Below are 22,206 nucleotides of genomic sequence, written 5' to 3'. Positions count from 1 at the left end.
CTGGAAAGGAAGAAAAAGAGGGAGATAATTTAATCCCAGTGTAAAGGGAGGGTGAGCACACATGGTCAGGGATATCTTTCCAGGCAATGTGAGGTTGGTGAAGTAGGTACTTTTGTAATCCCCACTTCACAGACGAGAAATAACATAGTCAGAAACAGTCCCTTGCTAAAGGCTGCATAACTACTTGAAAGAGCCAGATTTAAAATTCTAGGTCATTTGATTTCTAAAACACTGTATGTTTCTCTCATTGACTACTACTAAAATCACTGAAACGATTTACTTTAGTACATCTTTTTTTTTTTTAAGTTTACTTATTTATTTTGAGAAAGACAGAGACAGCGCGAGTAGGGGAGGGGCAGAGATAGAGGGAGAGAGAGATTCTTAAGAAGGCTTCATGCTGCATCACAGAGCAGGACTCAGACTCAAACGCATGAAACCGTAAGATCATGACCCGAGCCAAAACCAAGCGTCAGACACTTAACCAACTGAATCATGCTCCTCTCCCTTTAATACATCTTGCAATCTTTTCAGGTATATTGTGGTTACTCGCCTGAAAGCTGGTTCCAGCTGTGGGTACTAAAAGGCTCTGGGAATGTCTGTAACATTCTCTATCCCAGGAAACAGCGGGTCTGGAGAGCCCATCTCTCTTAGAATTGTAATCTATCATCTCACTAAGTAAGGTGCTCGACTTTCCACAATGATGCTTCTCGTGTTGCTGTCACTTTCCCATCTGCCTGCTCCTTCCTACCTGAGAAAAAAGGCAGAAATATGTATCGGACTGTTGGTCTCAGAACAGATCCCCCCCAGTGCTAGAACATTACAGAGAAGCTATGTTCTCCTGGGTGCCTGGGTCTTCCTGGAAGGAAAAAAAAGGAGAGAAGTGTAAGTCTGTACCACAGGAATGGCACGTACTGTGCATCTCAGCAACTCTCAACATACGTGAAATTTGTCACAGTGAAAGGAAGGGGATTACCTCTAGAGTCAGACAGACCAAGGTGTGAACCTTGGCTCCCTCACTTACTGTCTTACTTAAACCCATCTCAGCCTGTTTCTTAATCTGTTGAAGGGGAATTTTGATACTCATTGTTCAGGTTTGTTAGTAGATAAATATTAAGTGTGTAAAAACAATCAGACCATCAATAAATCAAAAGCAATGTCTACAGTGATGACAAAATAGAATATCTTCTATTCTGTATCACTTAATTCCATTTTCTGTGTGTAGAAGTTATCGAACTTCAAGTTGTCAAGTAACATGTCAAGGTGACACACTTGATTGCTGGGAGTGAGGTAGGCACTCAGGTGTTCTTTTCCCTATATTGTGCGGGAAATGGAAAATACCTTTCTTTGAACCCAGTGACTCTTAGCAAATGAACACCTTACATAAGAAGTCAACTCTGAACATCATCAAAAAATGACACAACAAACCATAGCTCTTGGCAAAAATAATCCTTTTGATAAGACATGGTGATGTTGTGAGAGCATAGGCTGTAGAGACACGAAGACTTGAATTCAAATACAAACTGCACTCTAAGTCTTTCTCTTCTATGAATTGCAAATAGTAACCTCCTCTTTAAGATTTAATGGGCTGTTAGTTAAATAGGATACAGAGATCAACACAGGGCTTGGCATACAGACTGTCCTCGACAACTATCAGGTTTTAATTCATCCCTTTCCAGGGCAAGTTCACTGTCAACCTTTCCAAGCAGAGGTTAAATTTCCACTATGAACCTTATATTTTGATGGGTGGCAGTTACTGGTTGTACCAGCCAGTTTCTGATGCACAACAAACCATCCAAAATCTAGTGACTGTAAACAACCAATTCTTTTGGTCACAATTCCGCAGCTCGACAATTTCACCTGGGCTTAGCTGAGTGGACCTTTTGCTGTTCTCAGAAGGTGTGTTTATGCATCTGTGGTCAGTGCCCTGTCTGCCAGAAGGCTCTGCTGGGGGCTAGATGGTCTATGACGGCTTCACCCACCCACATTTCTGGCAACTGGTTCACTGTCAGCTATGGTGAAGGGGATGCATGGGCCCCGGGTCTCTCATCACCCACCTAACTCATGCTTCTTGTTATCTTGTGTCAAGAGCAGCAAGAGAGGGCAAACTCCGGTGTGCAAGCAGTTGTCAATTCTCTGCTGGCTTCACACTTGCTATTGTTCCATTGGACATAGCAAATTTCCTCGCCAAGGCCGAGGACAATGTGGGAGGAGATACAGGCAGGCATTCACATATTACAGTTGTTACTGTAACAGTCTACTGTTAAAATAGTTTGTGAAATGACCATGTTTATCATCAGAAAAATAGTTAACTATGGGTACACCAGATACTAGAATGCAGTCTCTCGAAAAGGATTTTTATTCTTCTATAGAAAAAAATGAAAGCTATCTTGCCCTATTCTCTAACAGGTGAATAATAAAATCATTGTATGAAATTCTAAAAAAAAAAAAAACACATTTGAAAACATTCTGGAATTGTACTAAATCTGTAAGCTGTGGATCTCTTTATCCAGAAGTGTGCTATGACTTTGCCAGTAGGAACCCAGCCTGTACCTCTCTCCATACTATAAAGTTGCTCTACTCTCCCTTCCAAAAAAATATGCCTCCAACAGAAGCCTACTGCATAGGCACACTCTGATGTGCAAGTTATGGACTAGACTAGAAGGCAGCACCTCTGCTGAGACAAGGACAAGGAGATAGGTACTGGTAATAGTGAAGGAACTTGTGATGTGGCTGGGGCTGAGTTGGGCCACCCCTTCCCGCAGACACCAGCCCAATCTCCCAGCTTTGCTAGAGTTCCTCTTGATTCATTCAAATCATCTTTCAAAGCTGAGTCCAAGTTCTATCATTTCCTACTGCAATGTCTTTACCTACGCTGTTCAGGATCCCTTGGTATTTTATGTATTGTGTGGTGGCTGATAACTGCTACTATGAATGCCATCATTTCCCCATTATATTTTCTATATGATTATTGCTGGCATACATGAAAGCTTTGGTATTTTCAATATTAGTATTTCATTCTACCACTTAAAGGAATTCACTTTTATATCATTTCTTAGGCTTTTCCCAAGAATATATTCCCATCGCTTGGAAATAATGAAAATGTTGTCTTCTTTACTAAAACAATACTTTTTTTCTCTCTTTACAATCTAATTGCACTGGAACGACCATCTAAAGCGAGCTTTAATAATATTGGTGATAATAGGTATATTTGCCTAAATCCTGATTGTGATGGAATTTTTTTCTAGTTGTTCAACATCACTGGTGTATTTGTGTATAGACACACTGAGGACTACAACCTTCTAATATCTATTTTCCCAGTTTGTTTAATTACGGGGTGTCACATTCCTTCAAATGTTCTTTCATCGTCCATTTATCCTTAAAATATGGTCAGTAGTAGTAGTATCTCTATTGGTTGAAGGCATTCTCTTTATGTCTCCATTCTATCATTTTCTTCATATGCAACCCACACATTTGTGTCATATTATGCTCTAGATATCACAGATGTCTGTTGCCACTGGGAACAGGATCGTTTGTATGAGCTATTCTGGGTATAAATGGAGTAGAGCAGACCCTGGAAAGCTGATCTAACTTGTTATTTAAAACTGGGGCTGTATGTTTCCTCAGTACTTTGCACTTACATTTCAGATTCAGTTTCCCTTTGATGCAGGGATTCTTTCACTGGAAAAGTGAGTTTTCAAGATCCTGCTTGCTTGATGCCAGCAGAGCGTCTGTGGGTAAGAGAGAGGCAGAGATGCCTAAGTTGCAGTATGGCAAAAGTTGGGGGACATCAGAGGCCTTCTCCATAAGGCTACTGTTAGAGCAGGGAAACAGTAAGAAAAAATGAAAAAGTGGGGGAAGCCTTTGGGGTTGTTACATATTGGGCTGTGAGGGGCCACTTCCTGGCCAAGAGGACAGCTTGAGCACACAAAGAGGTGACAGAGTACCAAGTGGCCTTGTTGGAGGCCCACCCCAGAAGGCTTGTAAACATCGCACTGTAAAATGAGAAGGGATTTCCATAGGCATGTTTTCCAAAACCCCAAGCGGTACTTCTCAATGAGAAAGAGAGAGGAGGGTGGAGTCGGTGGAGGGTGGAGACTGTTGGCATTTAATAAAAGGCTAATTGGAGTGGTTCTGCAGCTGTTGGGTGAATAGGACTCCAAGTGCAAAGGGCTGAAACAAGTAGGCGAGAAGTTTACTGATAGGAAACTGAGGAAAGATGTCAGTAGGGGTTCAAGAAAAGTGTTAAGTGATGGGCTGTGCCAACATGCCAGGCAAGGTGAAGAACCTGCCACCCTGAATAAAGGAAACCTCATTTTGGAAGGGGGGGGGAGTGTGGTGGGGGGTGCGGGGAGCAGGGCAAAGGGAGAGAGAGAGAATCGTAAGCAGTCTCTACACCCAGCGCAGAGCAAGACTGTGGCTCGGTCTCACCGTCTTGAGATCAAGACCTGAGTGGGAATCCACACCTGGAGGCTTAACTGACCTTGCCACCCAAGCGCCTCAAGGAAACCTTATTAAAATGGGAGTCCATAGGCCAGCAGGGGGAGCTTTCACACCCTACCACTGCAATCAATTGTGGACCCCAACAAGGACAAATAGTGCCTTGCATTCCCAGCAGGAAGAAGTTTACTTTCCTACTCCAGCAGGAGGAAGGAGGAATTTCTCCTGCCCCAGCAACAAGCTCAGCCAATAGGAAAATACCACAACTCTGCCACTTGAGAAACTGTCATCACTCTGAACTGTCGTTTTCCTGCAATGGACTTTTCCTTCGCAGGACTCCCTCCCAACTTCCTCTTTTTCCTACAAAGCAAGGTTCCCCTGCTCGGATCTCCAGACTTGTCCAAGGTGTGCCACGCTTTGCGTGTCCCGAATCGCAATTCCTCTGCTACTCCCAAATAACCCCATTTTGCTGATAAACGAACGGGCTGTTTGACCTTTAAGGTGGACAAACCCGTTGAAGAAATAAAACGGCATGCTATGACTCAGCAAAGATTAGGTACTGTTTTGCCAGGAATACTGAGGATCATTTAGACAACCCTGGGCCCTCCTAAAACGTAAGGAGGTACCATTTGTTATGGACGGTGATGATGCCCTTTACCTTATCGCGGGTAAAATAAGTGCACGTGTTTCATGCAACCTGCTGGGCAGGGTGGAGAAACGTCTGGCCGCGCCACGGCCAAGTTCGACTCAAAAGGCGCACGTGGAAAGGATCCCGGCCCAAGTCACAGTGCAGCGATTGGCGAACCGAGGTCCCGCTGGCAGGAGATTCCCAGCCCGCGAGGTGCGGGGCGCCTGCGCAGTGGGCCCCCGGCGCCGCCGCGCGCGCTGCGGGAGCCACGAGACCCCCGCCCCCGCCCCTCGCCCTCCAACGTGAACGCGCACGTGAATGGGGACACGGACGCGCACGCGAATGCGCCTCACCTCGCTCAACCCCTGCCCGGCGGCTGAGGAGGGAGGGGGGCGCGCGCGGGAGTCGCGGGTGGGCTCTGTGCGGAGTGGCGGACCCGCTGGCGGCGGCGCGGGGTCGGGGTCGCGGGCTCCGGCTCCGGCGCGGGCGCGGGGGCGGCGGCGCCTCGTCCAGTCAGGCGGCGGCGCTCGGGACCCTCTGGCCGCACGGGGGACGAACTGCCTGACGTATCTCGCCCGCCCGCGTCCCCGCCCCCGCCCCTGCCTCATCTACCCGGGGCTCCCGGGGCTCCTGGCCAGAGCGCTTTCTCTCGCTGCTCCTCTCTTCGGCCCTTTCTCTCTCTGGCACCTCGGGCGGCTGCGGTGGCAGCGGCGACAGCGACCCCAGCAGCAGCGAGCGGCGGGAGCGGGTGGCCGTGACGATGAAGTGCAAGCCCAACCAGACGCGCACCTACGACCCGGAGGGGTTCAAGAAGCGGGCGGCGTGCCTGTGCTTCCGGAGCGAGCGCGAGGACGAGGTGCTGTTAGTGAGTAGCAGTCGGTACCCGGACCGCTGGATCGTGCCGGGCGGGGGCATGGAGCCCGAGGAGGAGCCGGGCAGTGCGGCTGTCCGAGAGGTGTTCGAAGAGGCGGGAGTCAAGGGGAAGTTAGGCCGCCTCCTGGGCATTTTCGAACAGAACCAAGACCGCAAGCACAGAACGTACGTGTACGTACTGACCGTCACCGAGATTCTGGAGGATTGGGAAGATTCGGTTAGCATTGGAAGGAAGCGAGAGTGGTTCAAAATCGAAGATGCGATCAAGGTTCTCCAGTGCCACAAGCCCGTGCATGCCGAATATCTGGAGAAACTAAAGCTGGGCGGCTCCCCAACCAATGGAAACTCGGTGGCCCGGTCTCTGCCACAGAGCGATCCCTAGTATGTACCGCTCCTGCACAGACTTCTGCTTTCCGCCTACCTTAGAATAAATAGTGCCCGGAGCACCTCTGCTGCCTAGTGCGGTCTCTCGGGGAGGAGGGGGGCTTCTTTTGTTTCCTTGGCAGAGCTCTGAATCACGCTTGCAAACTGTCTCAGTTGCCAGGCACTGTTTTCAGACAATTTGCACGTTTTTCAGATGCTTTGAAAATCGCTGCTTCGTAGGACTGTAACAGATTTCGGTAAGCCTAAACCACGTGGGTTTGTTTGTTGTTGTTTTTTTAAGGTGCCTTAACTGCTTGCTCAGCTCTTAGTGTGTGTGTGTGTGTGTGTGTGTGTGTGTACAAGTGTGTTCACGCTGTGGGTTGTTCTTTTCTTTTACGTTTCCACACACGTGTGTATGTGCACGTGTGCATTTTTAGTACCGTAGCCTTGCGGTTTGTTTTGTAGTGAAGGCCTTTTAAATCTGAACATCTTGGTGGTGTGGCATCTTTAATTTTTTTTTTTTCTTAACCTCCTTTCTCATTCACAGCATTAGCGCCAGCCCTTCTGTGATGGCAATTGGTTTAAAGATCATTGATGGATTTTTTTTTTTAATATTTAAGAAATTTCACATCTTATGGTCTTTCCTTACTGGGCAATAATTTTGTGTTTAGTGATGTGATCTAATTTGGCCTTTTCAGAAGTTTCTTTACTCATAGGTACATAATTTGATTTTCAAAAAAATTTCACCAGTGGTAGTTTTTTGCTGCTTATTTGAAGTGGCCATTTCCCATACAGCCCAAATGTACTTTAACAAATATTACTTTAGACAGTGAATATCTTCTTGGATAAGTATTGTTAGCCAAACACATCCTGATGTGTACATGTTATCATGAAAACTGTATTCGTAGGGAGTGATTTCGTGTTCAACTTGCAACTTCATTGCCCATTTCTTAATACCCTAGAATAACCATGGTTCTCCCAATATTAACTAGTCTTTGAAAGAAAGTTATTTCACATATTTGAATTGAGTGGACATTCCAGTTAACCCTCCTGACTACCAATAACCATAGGCATGGGATTTATATGGTGATTACATTCCAATCCCGTGATGTACCTTTCTTGATACTTGGCTGGTACAGACTTCTTAAAGTGTCAGGACACCTGAACAATCTCTATTAAAGATTTAGGATAAATGTTTTCTGTCACAAGACAAACTCTTTTGGGTGCCAAACTAAAAACTCATACATTTTCCTTGTTAACTTGCCTAGGACCACGAGTCTCAGCTAATTTTGGGGGGATCACTTTTATGTACTCTGTATTAAAAATTTTTGAAAGTCTTGATTCTTCTTAGAACTCCTTATCTTCTCTTAGGAAGGTTGAGAAAAAGTCTATATTGTGAAGAGAGTATAGGTGGGTGATATCTTTTTACATATAATAATTAACAACTAGAAAATATTCTATAGGCTAATAATAAATATAAGTGGGTAATAACTATAATTCAAATATTTTGTTATTTTGCATAGTAACATTTAAAAAGAATACAAACGCTGGCTGGTAGTATTGACTATTGTTATACTTTTTAAAACTTTGATGCAATTGGTTTTTTTTAAATCTTTGCCATATATAAATATGTCTGAATAAAGCACATATTTAAGAAAAATTAATATTATCAAAGGAATGAGTAGAAAACCAACGGCTTTTAAAAAACAATTATATAATTTCATATTGTAAATTATGCAGATCATCTGTTTTTCAAAAATATATTTCTTTATACAGAAAGACATAATTAAAAAAAAACTTTCTAAATCCTACCTCTTGGCCTTTTATTACAATAGTCCAAATCAACTAATAGGTATTCCTGGTAACTCGAGATTTTTCAAGGTATACACTAATAGCAAAGGAACTGGATCATTGCTTTACACCTGTTTCGTACATAAGACTGCCCTCATCTAAAATGCTGCCACAGGGGCACCTGGGTGGCTCAGTCGGTTGAACATCCTACTTTGGCTTAGGTCATGCTCTCACAGTTTGTGTGTTCAAGCCCTGCATTGGGCTCTGTGCTGACAGCTCAGAGCCTGGAGCCTGCTTTGGATTCTGTGTCTCCTCCTCTCTCTGCCCCTCCCATGCTCATGCTCTGCCTCTCTCTGTCTCTTAATAATAAATGTTTAAAAAAATAAAAAATAAATAAAAATACTGCCACAAATACCTGGGTATAACCTATACATGGAATTCTTAGAATAATGCACAATCTCATGTTTTGACTTTTGAACTATGTATTTGGCAAGTGTAGATAGTATAGTGTTGATATTAATCAAGTCTTAAGAATTGTTAGCCTGTAAATATTTGCTGTACTTTATTTAAAAACATTTGGATTGAGTCTATCACTTGCTAGAATTTTCTTCACTGCCAAGGTCTTTAATTTATGTAATTTGTAAAACTTCCAAGGCTTGCACTTCTTTTCTTGTAATGTTTATTTATGAGAGAGAGATAGAGTGAGAGTGAAGGAGGGGCAGAGAGAAGCTGGAGACACAGAATCCAAAGCAGGCTACAAGCTGTCAGCACAGAGGCCGACGTGGGGCTTGAACCCACAAACCAGGAGCTCATGACCTGAGCCAAAGTACAACACTTAACTGGCTGAGCCATCCAGGTTCCCCCCAAGGCTTGCATTTCTAAGTTGTAGCAGAACATTTTACAGTTATCACAATAAGTTAAGCTTTCAGATTCACATAGGCAGTTCTTGTTATATATGCTTCTGGAGTTCAGTCCAGAAAAATTTAAGTGAAAGAACCCAAGCCTTTCATTTTTTTTTAATTTTTAAATGTTCATTTACTTTTTAGAGAGAGACCGTGAGCTGGGAAAGGGCAGAGAGAGGGAGAGAGAGAGAATCCCAAGCAGACTACACATTGCCATCAGGGAGCCCAATGCGGGGCTCAAACTCATGAACCATGAGATCATGGCTTGAGATCTAGAGTCAGATGCTTAAGTGACTAAGCCACCCGGGCGCCCAAAGAACCCCAAAAGCCTTTCATTTTAAAAGAGAAATCCAAACAATTCAGGCCAAAACAGTTGACACAGAGCTAACAAACCTAATCGTGTCAATAACTTACATCTTTTAAGAGTTTGATGCACAGTTGAAATTTTTTCCCTGGAGAGTCAGTATATAGCACCCATATTATTTCTGTGATGATTTACAAAAAATGAACAGATGAATCTTTCTGCTCATACCTCCCCCCCAATAAACAGAGCATTGATCAAAGATAATTAAGACTTTCAAATATGAGGTAGAATTTGTTTCTAGCATGTTTTTGTAAAGGCTGGGTTCCTCGCCCCCCCCCCCAACTGGACAAGTACCTATTATCTTTTTAAAAACATTTTTAAAAGACATGCTGGAGTAAAGGTAATATCAATATGCTTGATATATAAATTTCCCTGGATGTATAAAGTATTATATTTTCTAAGAAACCTATTTTTTTTGTGTATCAAATCACTGTTGGAAGAACTAACTCTGAAAGGGATGGGGGTAGCTATAAATATTATGAATTCCTTTGTAGGGTTTCATAAGAGAATTGTAAAGATTTCAACATTTTTGTATTAAGAAATGTTTTGTATTAAGAAACATCAAATAAGAAAGAGAGTGTTTGTGTGTGTGTTTAAAAGCAGGAACAGGCAGTTTTTAAGGTAGCAACATTAGAGGGCCTTTCTGGGACAGATGGTTTAAAGGGCTCTGAAGCTGGAGCTGCTCCTCTCACTTCCCATTACATGGAGTCCACTTGTAAGAAAGACAATTCCTTTATCAAAAGTTGTTAACTGGGAAAAGTGAGGTGAAAAATCTGCCTTAGAGCCTAAGTACTAACAGCTGGCTAGAGTTTTCTTTTTCAGGGTCCCTTTTGTGGAAGCACCAAGAGAACCAGGAAATATTTTCAGGACCATTCTAGTATTGTACCCATCTTTCTGAATGATTGTTGGCCTGTTAGACTATGAACTCTTTGAGGAGTAGGACCCAGCCTGAATCCTGTCCATATTCTCAGAGCCTAGAAAAGTGGCTAAAGTTTGGAGACATTTGTCACTGAACCACAGATTAGAAATGTCTACTACTAGTGTATTCTTGATTTCTTAGCTTCATGTTTTATCTGGACAGTCTCTTATTTTCACCTGACCTCAGAGTGGAACTGCATTGGATAATTCACTGAAAACTTTTACAAGAGTCTCAATAAATATTTGTTGACTGGAGGAATTGATGAACCAATAAAACTATTAATAAGATTTTTTTTAGGTGAATGGTACAGATGTGATTCAGATGTACTTTGAAAGAAATATGTGCACCCAATGATGAATGGAATTGTGAAACACAGATGAGCTCTTTCACACTCCCGAGGACAAGCTCGTCCTATGCTTTTGAACACTTCTCTGTTTATTGCAATGACCGTTCTCCAGATTGTTGCACTACCACTATCTCTGTATGGACTTCTAATTTGGCACCTATGGACTTTTTTTGTGCTTTTATGATTATCTGTATTTCCCACCAGCTTGGTTATAGTGCAAGGGCCTTGTTTCCTTAGTCTTTTTATGTATCTAGCATACAAGACATCACTTGAAATATGGTAGATATTACTGAAGATTTGTCTAAATAATATTTTGTAATGATACAGAGTATCATGTAAAGCATTCACCTTCTAATCTGGTGTTAGCACACTAAATTGCTGTCTAGCATATACATGTTTTTTGTATATTAGGTGTCACATACCGTTTCTAGGCTGTGAAATATTAGAAAGCAAAACTTCTTACTCCTATGTCTCTATCATCCCAGACATGTGCCTCCTAATGGTAGTATACTACACCACCTATGAAATATATTTGCCACAATTTTGAACCTAAATCAACCTGTGCCTCTAGACATTCCTGATCTATAGAAAATACAGGAAATAGAGAAACATTACAGCCCAGAGTTGATGTCTGCAGAATCCAGGCTGTAGGAAACTGTAGGACAAATGATCCAGTTTCTTCAGTAAACGGATCACCAGGATGAAAGAAAGAAATGGAAGAAGAACCTATAGATTGAAATGGACTTGAGACATATAAAGCAATTGTAATATGTGGATATTTTGGGGATCCTGATTTGACCAAACTGTAAAATAAATACATTTATGAGACAATCCAGATAATTATAAAATTGACTTGATATTTGATATTCATTGGGATAATGGAGATTATGTCAAAAACAAGAGTCCTTAACTTTTAGAGATCCATTCTTAAATATTTATGGTTGAAATGATATCTGGAATTTGCTTCATAATAAGTGGATGTTAAGTGCATTAGATCAATATAACAAGATTGGCCTTGATTTAAAGCTGGGTGATGGTTAAATGATGGTTCATTATATATATATGTTCTTCTCTACTTTTGTATGTTTGACATTTTCCATAATAAAAAGTTAATGAAAATAGTTTTCAGAGTTCTTGTTAAAGCTAATATATAAGGCACAGAGAAAAAAGAGGAGGAAGAAAAATTTTAGATTGTGTAAAGAATGTTTGCACTGAGGTGCCTCTTCTAGGCCAGGAAGTCAAATGCCCAAAAAGAGAGGGCTGACAAACTCTGGAGTGGCTAGTGTTTATCTTGCTACAGACCACTGTCAGGAGGTTTTTTTCCCCTCTTAATTTGGCTCATTTAAATAGGAAGAGTTAAATTCTTATTTATTGGAAAATGGGAATGGATTCTCCTATTGAGCAGGATATTTGACACAGTGTAGTTCATATCACTGTGAAAGAGCAAAGGGATGGAGTCTCCAGGGAACAAATTTATGGAATTTTATAAAAATCAATAAAATTCCATTTTCAAATAGTATTTTTTAGGAGAATAGTGGCTGTAAACTTGTTAGTTGCAATCTCATTAACTGTATATTTGAAGGTAGGTGACACAGGAAAGTAAGCACACACTCCTGACTGCAAATATTCCTTCTGCTTTGCACTGTGTTTAGAATTCCTGTGAAGGCTAAAGCCTGCTAACTCAGAGTTAGTGAAGCTGTGCTGAAATCAACAGACACGTGGTCTGTCCCAACTTTTGCGGGTAAAGAAGGAGCAGACAGGAAGAAAAATATTGAAGGTCCCTTCTAAGAAAGAGGAGTATCTTTATACGTGTGAAGAACTGTAAAGCTGAAGCCGCTCATTCTGCTGCTCTCAAAGTGTTTCAATTCCAAGAGCAAGCAGTTCCCCAGAAACAGCTGTTTCCTGGAAAAGGAGAGATGAAAGGTTTACCTTAGAGTGCACCTTACTCCCCCCACAGCTGGACAGAGCTTTCCCTTCCAGGATTCCTCTGCTAAAAGGAACAGAAAAATTCCATAAAATTTTTCATCCATATTTTCCTGGAAGTTGTTTCTTAACTTGAGTTTACTCTGATTTTAGCAGGTTTTTAAAGTTTGCAGGCAGAAAGCACCAGGGGAATGGAACTGTTGGTGGTGGTTGTAAATTAAAACAGTGGCTTGGAATCCAATAGGCCATGGCTCAAAACCGGTTGTGTGCCCTCTTCCAAGTTACTTTACCTCTGTAATCTTCAATTTTCCCTTCCATAAAATGGGGGCAATCATAGACCTTACCTTTGCAAACAGCACTGCTTCTGAGAAGTCCTTCTTGATCTCTTGGGGGTACAGTATACTCCTGTGTTTCCAGGTACCCCACTACTTTGTTATTTCATAGTTCTTACCAAAATTACATTATACTTCTTAGCCTAAATGTTTCTGCCTTCTGAACTCTGAAGTCCCCTGGCTTTGGGACTGAGACTAGATTGTCTCTGTGTCCACAGAGTCTGGCACAGAGCCTGGAACATGGTACCACACAGGTGCTCATAACACATTTGTTATATAAATGATTGTCATACCTCCTACTTGTCAAAAATATATTGGTGTTATTTTACCAGGTATTTGCTGGAAAATGTGAAAATTGAGATGCCATAAGACTGGTCTATACTCAAATTTCTCTTAATTGGGAAAAAAATTTTGTCTATCAATCATGGTTCCATTTTTCAGAATCTTCCAGTAACAATTATTCCTAACTTCTTAGCTTCATAAAGTACTATAGATAATACAAATGATTGAAAGACATGGTAAGCTCTTGGTATTTATTCAGTTTAGTAACTATTAAATTAATATAATTATGCCAACTATTTTATGGATAAAAGATAGCAATTAGGATTATATGGTAACAAATTCACATATACAAGACAAGGCAAGTCCAAGGCCTGACTGATTCTACTGGTAAAGATATAATGAGCTACTTTAAGATTTATACAGTGTATTACTTAAATATAAAATGCAAAGAAGAATGAGCAAATGGTGCCAGCTCCCCAGGTTCTTGTCCCACATACCCTAAATGAAAACAAAGAAATAAAAGGGATTGTATGTGAATAGAAATTTTTCCAAAGAAGACCTACAGATGGCTAACAGACAAATGAAAATATGTTCAACATCACTCATCATCAGGGAAATACAAATCAAAACTACAATGAGATATTACCTCACACCTGTCAGAATGACTAAAATTAACAACACAGGAAACAACAGGTGTAGGCAAGAATGCAGAGAAAGGGGAACCCTCTTGCATGGTTGGTGGGAATGCAAACTGGTGCAGCCACTCTGGAAAAATAGTATGGTTCCTCAAAAAGTTAAAAGTAGAACTACTCTACGGCCCAGCAATTGTAGTACTATTTGCCCAAAGGATACAAAAATATGATTCAAAGGGGTACATGCACCTCAATGTTTATAGCAGCCTTATCAACAATAGCCAAACTATGGAAAAAGCCCACATGTCCATCAACTGGTGAATGGATAAAGATTATATATATATATATATATATATATATATATATAACAGAATTTGACTCAGCCATAAAAAAGAATGAAATCTTGACATTTGCAACAATGTGGAGGGAGCTAGAGAGTATTATGCTAAGTGAAATAAGTCATACAAATACTGTATGATTTGACTCATATTCAGAATTTAAGAAGCAAAACAAATGGGGAAAAAAAGAGGCAAACCAAGAAACAGACTCTTAGCTATTGAGAACAAACAGATGGTCACTGGAGGGGAAGTGGGTGGGGGGATGGGTTATATAGGTGATAGGTATTAAGGAGTACACCTGTTTTGATGAGCATTGGATGTTGTATGGAAGTGATGAATCACTAAATTCTATACCAGAAACTAATATTGCACTGTGTTAACAAGCTGGAATTTAAATAAAAACTTGGAGAAAAAGCGGGGGGGGGGGCTATATGACTGTGTTCTGGGAGGCCACAGGGCATTTAACTTAGATTAGCTGCAGTTCAAACCTATATGAATACATGCAAGTGTGCCAGACACCATGGAGATTCCACAATTCCACTTTCCTTTCACATATCCCACTAGGAATTCTGTCTATAAACAGGCCACCAGTTGTGACTACTCTGCAGATACAGAATGGGCCCCACCCCTATCCAAAATTTAGTTCAGATGTTTAGACTGATGATGTCACTTACACACCAAGAGGATATTCGAAAGTTTATTACTCACATAATGAGGCTTTACAGGGAACGCAGAACAGGCTTCCAAAGCTGGTGTGAAAATGTCTTGAGAAAACAAGGAAAGGAGATTGACTTGGATTTTTGTTGTGGCTAGAGGGTGACACCGAGGTGAAGGCTCTAATACACAGCCAGGGGCATAAATGGTTTGAAACTCTCTGCCATCAAAGGAGAGCGCACCCAGGGTTTTTATTAGCTTGCCCAGATGTACAGCTGAAAGGGAAGAGTGAGGCGTGATGTTTCAGAGCTGTCAGCAAAAATCAAAATAAAATGGAGACATACTTTATTAAAATTCATCCCTGATGTTTGATGACTAAAATGTATTGTTTCTTTAATTGAATCTGAGCAGGTTTAATAAGCCATTAACGTATTCTGTGAGGTCTGGAGCCTGAGGCCTGTAAGGACAATGAAACGTTTGTCAAATGTCTTGCCCAGCTTGTGTATTCTGAGAAATGAAATGAATACCTTGGTCATAGTCAGCAATGCCCAGAACTCTGAAGGGGATAAGGACTCTATTGATGAGGGCTTGTATTATAGCTTCAGTATATGTAGAGAAGTGTGTGGATGTTAATTTATATTTTCTTATTTGTGAAGCAAGAGATTCCCAGAGTCTTTACCCCAAAAGGGACTTTTTTTTCTTTTTTCCTTTTTTTTAACTTACACCCAAGTTAGTTAGCATATAGTGCAATAATGATTTCACGAGTAAAATCCAGTGACTCATACCCTACATATAACACCGAGTGCTCATCCCAACAAGTGTCCTCCTTAATGCCTCTTGCCCATTTAGCCAACCCCCTCACTCACAACCCCTCCAGCAACCTTCATGTTGCTCTCTATATTTAAGACTCTTTTACGTTTTGTCCCCCTCCCTGTTTTTATATTATTTTTGCTTCCCTTCCCTTATGTTCATCTGTTTTGTATCTTAAATTCCACATATGAGTGAAATCATATGATATTTTTCTTTCTCTGACTAATCTTGCTTAGCATAATACACTCCAGTTCCATCCACATTGTTGCAAATGGCAAGATTTCATTTTGTTTGATTGCCAAGTAATACTCCATTACACACACACACACACACACACACACACACACACACACCACATCTTCCAAAAGGGACAATCTTCAATAAAAAAAAAATTATGTTGTTGCCATTGGCAAAACCAGATAACCAGACCATTGAAAATGGCCTAGGGGTCTAAAAATTTGCAGAAGTGAGGCACCTGGGTGGCTCAGTCAGTAAAGACTCTGACTCGTGATCTCAGCTCAGGTCATGATCTCATGGTTCGTGGGATTAAGCCCCACATTAGGCTCCGTGCTGACAGCATGGAGCCTGCTTGGGATTCTCTCTCTCTCTCTCTCTCTCTCTCTCTCTCTTTCCCCTCTCCTGTTCCCTCTTCCCCCTAGCTCAAAATAAATAAATAAACATTTTTTAAAGTATTTAAAATTTTCAGAAGGGGCCAATTATTGCCCAGGGCATCCAGTGCTAAAACAACTGCCTGAGGTTTGGCTAATTGTGCTGATCTTTGAGTCTAGTACTTTGTCAGATACATATGGGTTAAGAGATGAAAAGCAGCAATAATCCACTTAGTTCCATCATGTTTGATTATGACAGTGTATCCATAAAGTGTACAAACTCCCACTGCTATCCACTAAATTGATCCCAAGATGATCTTCAGGTAACCAAGGGGTGACATCTTCCAGTACCATGACATCTGGCAAGAGACTGAAGACAGGGAAGACCATTGCCATGTGCAAGTGTGATATGCTAGAGTACTCAGGTTTGGCCCCATACCATAGCAAAGAGGCTTTGGTGACTGATGAGTCTGCAGGGCACCTCTTCCAAGGCCTAAGGCATAATTAGCTGGATATGGAGGGTCACAAACTCAGGGCCTCTGGGAGCCTCTACTTCCAGGAGATCCCAGTATTCAGCCAGCAATTGCATTCTAATGATACATAGCATGGGACCTAGTAGCGCAGTTTCTTGTGTCAAAATGCCACAGGCAATTTATGGCTATCATGGTTGGTGCAGAGATTCTAAGATGCTTAAGAGTAGGTTGCTAAGCCTTAAAGTGAAAGTCTCTGGGAGACACTAATAGGAGTGCCTATATTTGTTAGGGGGTGGGGATGCCATTCAAGTTGAACCTATTTGCAGATAAAAGCATAAATAGGCTAAAATAAAATTTGAGGAATATGTTACCTCCATAACCCAAAAAGGACCAGAAGATTTTGGGCTTGTTTTAATGTGAGTGCTGAGAGGGTGAGTTGTGCTTTTTTGGCAGTGTCAAGAATTGGAAGCTCTCGGATTACTAATTTTCAGGAACTTATCTGAAATGGTGAGACATTGCACTTAAGTGTGGGTCAATGGCCCCCACTCTTTTTTGTGAACACCTTTTTGAATATTTGAATATCCTGAATGAGTTTTTCTACGGAATCCCCTCAGAAGAGAATGGCATCAATGCAATGGCATCAATGGCATATTTGTGCCCCTGGAGAAAGCTGTGTTCAGTTAAGGTCTTGCCTGCAAAGACTGTGTGAGATAGAAGAACTGTCGAGGTACCCTATGGGTAGCCAGGTAAACATGTATCATTTCCCTTTGAAAGGGAAGGAAAACTGGGGTGAGAAGCATTTGAAATAGGCACTAAGCAGAACATATTGGCCAAATCTATAATAGAAAAATATTTATCAGTTGCTGATTGTACAAGGTCAGTAAGTTCCATAATATTAATTATGGGGGCTTTTAATGGGTGGTACTATGGCATTAAGACTAGTAATCCATTGTGAAGTCCCATTTGTTCTTCCCAAGTGAAGAACAGGCCAAAATAGGCTGTTAAATGAAGAAGTAGTGAGGCTCAGGGTGCCTGAATGGCTCAGTAGGTTGAGCATCCGACTTCAGCTCAGGTCATGATCTCGCAGTTGATGAGTTCAAGACCCGCGTTGGGCTCTGTGCTGACAGCTCAGAGCCTGGAACCTGCTTCTGATTCTGTGTCTTCCTCTCTCTCTCTCTCTGCCTCTCCCCTGCTCATGCTCTGTCTCTCTCTGTCTCAAAAATAAACATTAAAATTTTTTTTAAAGGTATTGAGGCTCAACCCTTCTCTAAATAGGTCTTGTATAATGGGTTTCAATCCTTGAAAGGCTATGTTTTAATTTACATTGGGCCGTATTAACTAGAAAAAGGTGAGGAGGATATCCACAACATTCTGTTTCTTCAAACCAGTTTGTGCGTGCCAAAGACTTAATTTAATTTTGGTTTATTAATGGGTCACAGTGTCCATGCCCACTATTGGATATTTAAGGGCAATGGGTACTATTACCACGGGGAATTTAGTCAAGGCAACAATTATGATGGTTAAAATAAGGCATACCTGTTTGTCCTTTATTTAATATTAAGTAACTACTGTAGCCACGCACTGAAGAAAAAGTCCTCAGACACTTAAAATGAGGGGATGTGTAGGGCTGCCTCTGCCAGTGAGACAGCAGCAGCAGCAAACTGCACATAGACTTTATTTCATGTTCGCCAGGTATAAATATCGAGGAATGTCAAAGTGTGGGAGGAAAACACAAAGAGCCTCCAAACATAGACCAAACACACATCTGATGTTTACGGGAAAGCATGCAGGGAAGATGTGCAGTTTCAAGGACTGCTAGGCAATTATAGTGGGTCTGTTCCCTAACTGGCTCCTGGAAGATCATGGTGCTCTGGATCTCATAATGCTATCACTTTTGACAGCCTTGAGACCAGAACATCGCTTATGTTTCAGCAATTACCCCATTCACTTTCCCAGGGCTTATACTACACTCTCTAGAAATAACTCTACAAACTACCCTAAGATTATAGGTCTTACCATATTTACTGGTCAAGGTTCTCCAGAGAAGCAGCCAGTAGGATATGTATATATTTAGAAGGAGACTTACTATACAGAATTGACTTACAAGATTATGGAGACTAGTAAATCCAAAATTTGCAGTGTGGGCTGACAGTCAAATGAAGAAAAGCTAATGGTGCAGTTCCAATCTGAAGGCTGGTATTACATTATGATGTTTGAATAACATTTGTTGGAGAATTCCCTCTTGCTCAAGGAAGTCAGTCTTGTTGTCCTATTCAGGCTTCAACTAATTAAATGAGGCCCACTCACATCATGGAAGGCAATCTTAAACAAAGTTCACTAATTAAAGTGTTAATCCATCCAAAAACCACCTCCAAGTTGACACAAAAAAATTAAGCATCACAGGTCTATGTCTTGTCAATCTGACACCCATACACATATCCTTAAGCCATACTTAATTTCCAAATGAGGTCAATAGCAAAATCATCCTTCCACCTAACATGATACAATGGTCCTACATATAACCAAAAACACATTAACCCCTTCCCTATAAGAGGAGGTAAAGTCCTTGAATGATGTTTACTCTTCTCCTTGATATCCCATAACTTAAATACAATAAATAGTAGGATATAAAGTCTAATATATCTTACATGATAAGGCATTAAAACAGAGAAGAAATATGAGTATTAAATATACACACCCAAACACAAAAACATATTCATAACAAGGAAGAAATACTCATGATAATTAAAGTTCTCATTTCTGTAATAGACCACATGATTATAAATGGTATTTATAAATACCTTCTTCCTCTAACCATCCCATATTTCCTTTGCCTTCAACAAGCACCTCAGCTGGTTGTGGTTCTTTATTTGGGGTTGGAAGATAGTGACCCAAACTTTCTGGACTTTCCTGCCTGGATTGGGTTGTTGTCGTTTTCCACTGATTTTAATCACAGGGCATAGTAATACTAAGAGACTCCCTGAAGGGACCTCCTTATTCCAAACATGATCTTCCTTACCTCTGTTGTGGAGTATCAGTCCAATTTCCCCTTGATAGTCAGGATCAGACACCCCAGCCAACACAGTAACTCCTTTTTTTCCTATTGATACAGTGGGATGAGTCCAAAAGGGACAGGTTGCAGTCTTAGTTTCTAGTTCAATGGAATTATTGTTGTGCCTCCTAGAAGAAAAAGAAATCAATTTTTTGGAACTAAGACCTCTAGGCCAGCAGAGCATAAGATTGCATGAAGAAGAAGCTAAAGTTTTGCTAGTGGATCACCAGGAGTATAGTGAGTAGTACCACTACCATTCAACCCCTTGATTCCTGGACCTATGAATCCTGACTATGGGAGAATCAGCATCATATATTGGATGCTGATTCAGAGCATACACAGCCTGTTGGAGAATCTTTCCTAGCTCTTCAAGGTATTACCACCTAGTTTGTGCTATAACTGAATATTCAAAAAGCCATTCCACAGTTTTATCAAGCCAGCTGCGTTAAGATGGTGGGGACCATTTTAAACCAGTGAATTCCATGAGCATGGGCCCATTGCTGCATCTCATTTGCTGTGAAGTGAGTTCCTTTATCAGACACAATACTATATGGAATACAATGATGGTGGCAAAGCATTCTGTAAATCATGGATGATGGTTTTGGCAGAAACAACGCATGCAGAGAAGGCAAATCTATATTCAGAGTAAGTGTCTATTCCAATAAGAACAAAAATACTGCCTATTCCATATGGAAGCTGTCCAGTATAATCAAACTGCCATGAAGTAGCTTGCTAATTGATAACCCTAGGGAATGGTGCCATATCAGGAGCTTAGTGTTGGTCTGTGCTGCTGGCAGGTTGGGAACTCAGCAGTGATCATAGCCAGGTCAGCCTTGGTGAATGGAACTTCATATTGCAGAGCCCACACATAACCTCCATTCTTGCCACCTTGGCTACTTTGTTCATGAGTGCTTTGCTCATGAGACAGGGATTGGCTGGGGAAAAAGGCTGACTGGTATCTATAGAATGGGCCATCCTCTGCACCTGATTATTAAATTCTCCTCTGCCAAGGTCACCCCTTGGTAAGAATTCACATAAGACACAAATATCTTCACTTTTTTTCCTATTAGAAGGGATATTTCAACATTCCGCATACTACTGGACCCTGAGAAATTTCACTGATGTAGAAAACCTTTTAATTTTTGTCAGATTTATTTCCCATTCCATGGCATGCAAATGTCTTACCAATAAATCTAGAGTAGTTGCTACTTCTTGCTTACTGGGTCCAATCCATACAATGCCATAAATATAAAGGACCAGTGTGATATTTACTGGAAGAGAAAGTTGAACAAGATCCAAGGTAACTAAATTATGACATAGAGCTGAAGAATTGATATAGTCTTGAGGTAGAACAGTGAAGGTGTATTTCTGGACTTTCCAGCTGAAAGCAAACTGAATCTGGTGAACCTTAGACTGGTATGGAGAAAAAGACTTTTGTAAGATTAATAGCTGGGTACCAGATACCAAGGGATGTGTTAATTTGCTTAAACAATGAAACCACATTTGATACAGCAGCTGCTATTGGAACTACCATCTGGTTAAGCTTATGATAATCAACTGTCATTTTCCAAGATCCATCTGTCCTATGCATAGGCCAAGTGTACAGTTGAATAGGGATGTGTGGAGAATCACCACCCCTGCATCTTTCAATTCCTTGATGGTGGGACTAAACTCTGCAATCCTTCACAAATGCAGTTTTGCTTTTGGTTTACTATTTTCCTAGGTGGAGGTAGTTGTAGTGTCATACACTAGGCCCTTCTCACCATGATAGCCCTCACTCCACAGGTCAGGGAACCAATGTAGGGATTCTGCCAGCTGCGATCCAATTATTTATTCCAGAACTGGCAAAATAACCACAGGATTCTTTTGGAGGCCAACTAGGCCCACTGTGAGACAGACCTGAGCTAAAACTCCACTGATCACCTGACCTCCATAAGCCCTTACTCTCACTGGTGGGTCACAGTGACATTTCAGGTCTCCTGGAATCAGTGTCAGTTCAGAGCCAATGGCCAGTAAATCCTGAAATATCTAATTTGTTTCCTTCTTCAATGTTCAGTTACCCTGAAAAATGGCTTCAGGTCTCTTTGGAAGCATGGGGAGAAAGAGTAACAGTATAATTTATCAGTAGCATACTAGGGTCCTTACTCAAAGGGTCTCAGTCTCCCTGTTGGAAAATGAATAAAGTTTTACACCATAAGATGGCCAACGGGACTAAAACAAGCTCTGGTCTCTAGCTTAGAGACACCTCTTCCGGGTTCTTCTTGCCCTGTTTGCTACCTGCCACAAATATGGAAGCTGACAACTATAAATTACCCTTCCCCCCTTAATTTGGAGCTCAGATCTTTGGAGAAATAGTCTCCTCTGAACCCGCCGGTGTTACATAAATCTCTGATCCACCAAGATCCCTGAGTGCTGCTTGGTTTTTTCGCCAGTGTTCCAGCCTGGTTCTGTAACATATTTGGTTCCCTGACCAGGAAAC

At 41.3% G+C, this 22,206-nt stretch overlaps 1 protein-coding gene and 1 pseudogene across 1 annotated transcript; one reads left to right on the top strand and one right to left on the bottom strand.

The window, feature by feature from the left end:
- Window positions 1-5,636: 5,636 nt before the first annotated feature.
- LOC122477225 (diphosphoinositol polyphosphate phosphohydrolase 3-beta) lies at window positions 5,637-7,640 on the top strand. Its single transcript, XM_043570097.1, has one exon. It carries the CDS (start codon window positions 5,826-5,828, stop codon window positions 6,318-6,320), a length of 495 nt encoding a protein of 164 aa, XP_043426032.1. The 5' UTR covers window positions 5,637-5,825; the 3' UTR covers window positions 6,321-7,640.
- Window positions 7,641-19,453: 11,813 nt separating this feature from the next.
- LOC122477059 lies at window positions 19,454-21,858 on the bottom strand (annotated as a pseudogene).
- Between the last annotated feature and the right edge of the window lie 348 nt (window positions 21,859-22,206).

Source organism: Prionailurus bengalensis, chromosome X, assembly GCF_016509475.1.
Source record: "Prionailurus bengalensis isolate Pbe53 chromosome X, Fcat_Pben_1.1_paternal_pri, whole genome shotgun sequence".
Classification (NCBI taxonomy): domain Eukaryota; kingdom Metazoa; phylum Chordata; class Mammalia; order Carnivora; family Felidae; genus Prionailurus; species Prionailurus bengalensis.
This window is presented reverse-complemented; position numbering and strand designations above follow the sequence as displayed.

Bases quoted from the DNA above. Each gene is read 5' to 3' on its own strand.
- LOC122477225 (XM_043570097.1), top strand. From the start codon at position 5,826: ATGAAGTGCAAGCCCAACCAGACGCGCACCTACGACCCGGAGGGGTTC.